Consider the following 3,891-nt stretch of genomic DNA (forward strand, 5'->3'; position numbering starts at 1 on the left):
TTCATAAAAAACTTCTTCAGTTATTTTCAGAGCACTTTCAAATACACCATTATTGATGAATATGTTATTATGATGTTTTGATTAATAGTTTTGTAATTGTTATTTACCATTCTTTTAAATTTATGAAAAGCTTCTCCTCACATGAAATCTTGACTCTACCATTAGCATATATTTTCAAATGAAACTTGGAAAATTGAACGGATTCAATTATTGTAAAAATACTTTTATTTGCAAGAGGTAGTATATATTAGTACATTCCCATGAGCCTTCAAGTTTTTCGCTTATAAATATAAGTGCACACAATCTCCTTCTTGTCTCACTCCCAACTCGTTTATATTCCAAAAGAATTACCAAATGGCAAGTAATTTAGGGCTTTTGGTTCCCCTTACCCTCATCGTCTTTAGTGTCGTCTCCCTCCCTCTCCCGTCCACCGCCATCTCCTCCTGCAATGACGCATGCAAAACCCTCGACGACTGCGCTGGCCAGCTCATCTGCATCAACGGCAAGTGTAACGACGACCCCGATATTGGGTCAACAGAATGCAGACACGGCTCTTCACCACCTCCTACGACTGACAACTGTAAGTCGTCAGGAACTCTAGTTTGTGACGGCAAATCATACCCGACATACACATGCTCTCCAGCTGTGACATCATCCACAAAAGCCAGCCTTACTCTCAACGATTTCAGCCAAGGCGGGGATGGCGGTGGCCCGTCATATTGTGACGGAAATTACCATAACAACAGCGAGCGGGTTGTGGCACTTTCCACTGGGTGGTTTAATAATAAGTCGAGGTGTTTTAATATGATAAGAATTACGGCAAGCAATGGGAAGAGTGTGACGGCAAAAGTGGTTGACGAATGTGATTCGCGTGCTGGATGCGATGAGGAGCATGGAGGTCAACCGCCGTGTCAGAACAACATTGTTGATGGATCTTCGGCTGTGTGGGACGCTTTGGGACTGAACAAAGATTTGGGCGTTGTGCCTGTTACTTGGTCCATGGCCTAGTTATAGTTACCATTATAGAACTTAATAAAATAAAGGGTTCTTTATATATAAGTCTATACAACTCGTAATTTTTAGATTAAAATTCACATATCTTTAAACATCTAAAATAAACCCAAAATTCAAATATGTAGCCACATTAGAAATTAAATGACCTATTACTTCAAATAATTTACAACATATGCCACAACCCTTCTAACGTTTTCTCACACATAACATTCCAATTTTGGCTTCAATCATGCCCACATAATATGGGCATTAAATTCTAATTACTCCTCTTCACGTTTTTTAGCCACTTATAATTATATGTATTTGAAATAAAGTAATATTTTTATATTTTGTAGATAAACCATTACACATATTGTCACATCTCGGCCCGGGTCCCCACCACATCCTGGGCTCGACTCCGCCGTAGCACGATATATATTGTCCGCTTTGGGCCCCGACCACGCCCTCACAGTTTTGTTTCTGGGAACTCACACGAGAACTTTCTAGTAGGTCACCCATCCTGTGATTGCTCTCACGCGAACTTGCTTAATTTCGGAATTTTGATAGAACCCAAAGCTAATGAGCTCCCAAAAGGTCTCGTGTTAGGTAGAGATGAGAATATACATATAAGGCTTACAGGATCCACTCCCCTAGTCGATGTGGGATGTTACACACACACACACACACACACACACATATATATATATATATATTCATCACATTATTATCATGGTCTGTAACATAATTTACCTATATTTATATGTCATATATAGGTAAATTAATGTTGTAGTTAAATTAATTTGCATGTATTAGTACATATGTTAGGCACATTTTATTGTTACCATATGTATGTATGTGTAAAGTAATTTACCAATATCTATATGTAAAATATAGGTAATTAACTTTGAATAAAATAACATTTCTATATGTTATAGATAAATTATTTTACATGTATTAATATATATATATATATATATATATATATATATATATATAAGGCACACGTTGTTATTATTATTATTATTATTATTATTATTATTATTATTATTATTATTATATGTGCGTGTAAAATAATTTGCCTATATTTATATGTAAAATATTATTATTATATATGTGTGTGTAAAATAATTTACCTATATTTATATGTAAAATAACTTTGAGGCAAATAACATTTCTTTATGTAGTAGGTAAATTATTCTCCATATATTAGCACAACTATTAGGCACATTTATTGATTCCCCACATATTAGTTAAATTATATCATATATATATTGTGATCAAATCACAATATGAATATTAATGCTTATTTCTCTTTTCAAGAATCACTAATCCACCTTTTAATCCGTATACAATTACTTGTATAGGTCAAAAATGTAATTAAGGGTATATTAGGCATTCAAAAAATGTACAATGGTGTCACATCCTGGCCTGGGGCGGATCATTTCCCGGGACCGCTCCACCACCGTAGCACGATATTGTCCGCTTTGGGCCCCGACCACGCCCTCACGGTTTTGTTTCTGGGAACTCACACGAGAACTTCCCAATGGGTCACCCATCCTGAGAGTGCTCTCGCGTGCTACTCTCTTAACTTCGGAGTTCCCATGGAACCCGAAGCCAGTGAGCTCCCAAAAGGCCTCGTGCTAGGTAGAGATGGGAATATACATATGAGGATCACTCCCCTGAGTGAAGTGGGATGTCACAAATGGTGAAGTCAAACATAGTTAATGAATTTGTTTGTGTGGAGCCTAATCAATGAGTTTTAATCAAGTAAAAAAATTATGTTGGGTTTTATGTAATGAAAATTAAGTTTCAGGGGCTAAAGTCATATTTTCAGGAAAATAAATAGGAAACTTCATTTTAATTATTGGCAAAGTTGACTTTTAGACTAAAACCATACGTAAGATCAAAATCTAATTTTAATCCCTTGATACATTAATCACCTCATTTATTAATTATATTTTTGATGTTTTAATTATTTCTCTTTTTCTTCCTAATTTTAATGTATTAATTTTATTTCATTATAATTATATAATTTTCATTTAATTCATTGTAATATATTTTGCGGTAAACATTTAGATAAACTAATGTTTATTTTACAATATATTTTGTCTTCTTCATTTAGGTACATTAAATTCATTATAATACATTTCGGTGCATACATTTAGGTACACACATTTAGGTACATTAGTTTAATATAATACATTTGGGTACATACATTTCGGTACTAACATTTAAATACATTAATTCAATATAATACATTTCAGTGCTAACATTTGAGTACATACATTTCGATACTAACATTTAGGCACATTAATTAAGTTTGAAGAATGTCAAATAAAATTAATAAATTTAAAATAAAAAAATAAAAAAAAACTTTGGTTTGGTCAAAAATGTATTAATAAATTTAAATATTTAATGGGAGATATTGAATAAAATATACATGAATTATTTTGAATTAAGGACACATCAAGAGACTATAATCAATTTGTAATCTAACACTAGGTTTGTTTTAAATTTCAATTTTCTTCAAGGATTAAAGTTAGAAAATCCCTCAAATAATTAATGAATAAATCAAGGCCTAGAACTCTGTAAGACACCAATATGGATCATCAATTTGTAATTTATGCCACTACAATTTCCATCCTTGTTTTTGTTAATTTGTGTTTGATATTACATAATTGAGTCTCTATTTCAAGTCTGAAAGCAACCCCTTACCTAATTATATTGTTGTTAACCTCTATAAAATTTGATGGAGCTTGCGTGGCTACATATTTCAAGAATTCCGTTTTAATCCTCCTAAAAACGGTAAGATTAGAAGAGACGTGTCACATCCCGACCCGGGCCCCCACCACATCCCGGGCTCGATTCCACCGTAGCACGATATTGTCCGCTTTGGGC

At 33.6% G+C, this 3,891-nt stretch overlaps 1 protein-coding gene across 1 annotated transcript; it reads left to right on the plus strand.

The window, feature by feature from the left end:
• Positions 1-296: 296 nt before the first annotated feature.
• LOC103947684 (kiwellin-like) lies at positions 297-1,059 on the plus strand. Its single transcript, XM_048588936.1, has one exon. The coding sequence runs from the start codon at positions 355-357 to the stop codon at positions 1,006-1,008; it is 654 nt and encodes a 217-aa protein (XP_048444893.1). The 5' UTR covers positions 297-354; the 3' UTR covers positions 1,009-1,059.
• Positions 1,060-3,891: the final 2,832 nt, after the last annotated feature.

Source organism: the organism of the source record quoted next, unplaced genomic scaffold, assembly GCF_019419815.1.
Source record: "Pyrus x bretschneideri cultivar Hongxiangsu unplaced genomic scaffold, Pyrus_bretschneideri_v1 Contig29, whole genome shotgun sequence".
NCBI lineage: Eukaryota > Viridiplantae > Streptophyta > Magnoliopsida > Rosales > Rosaceae > Pyrus > Pyrus x bretschneideri.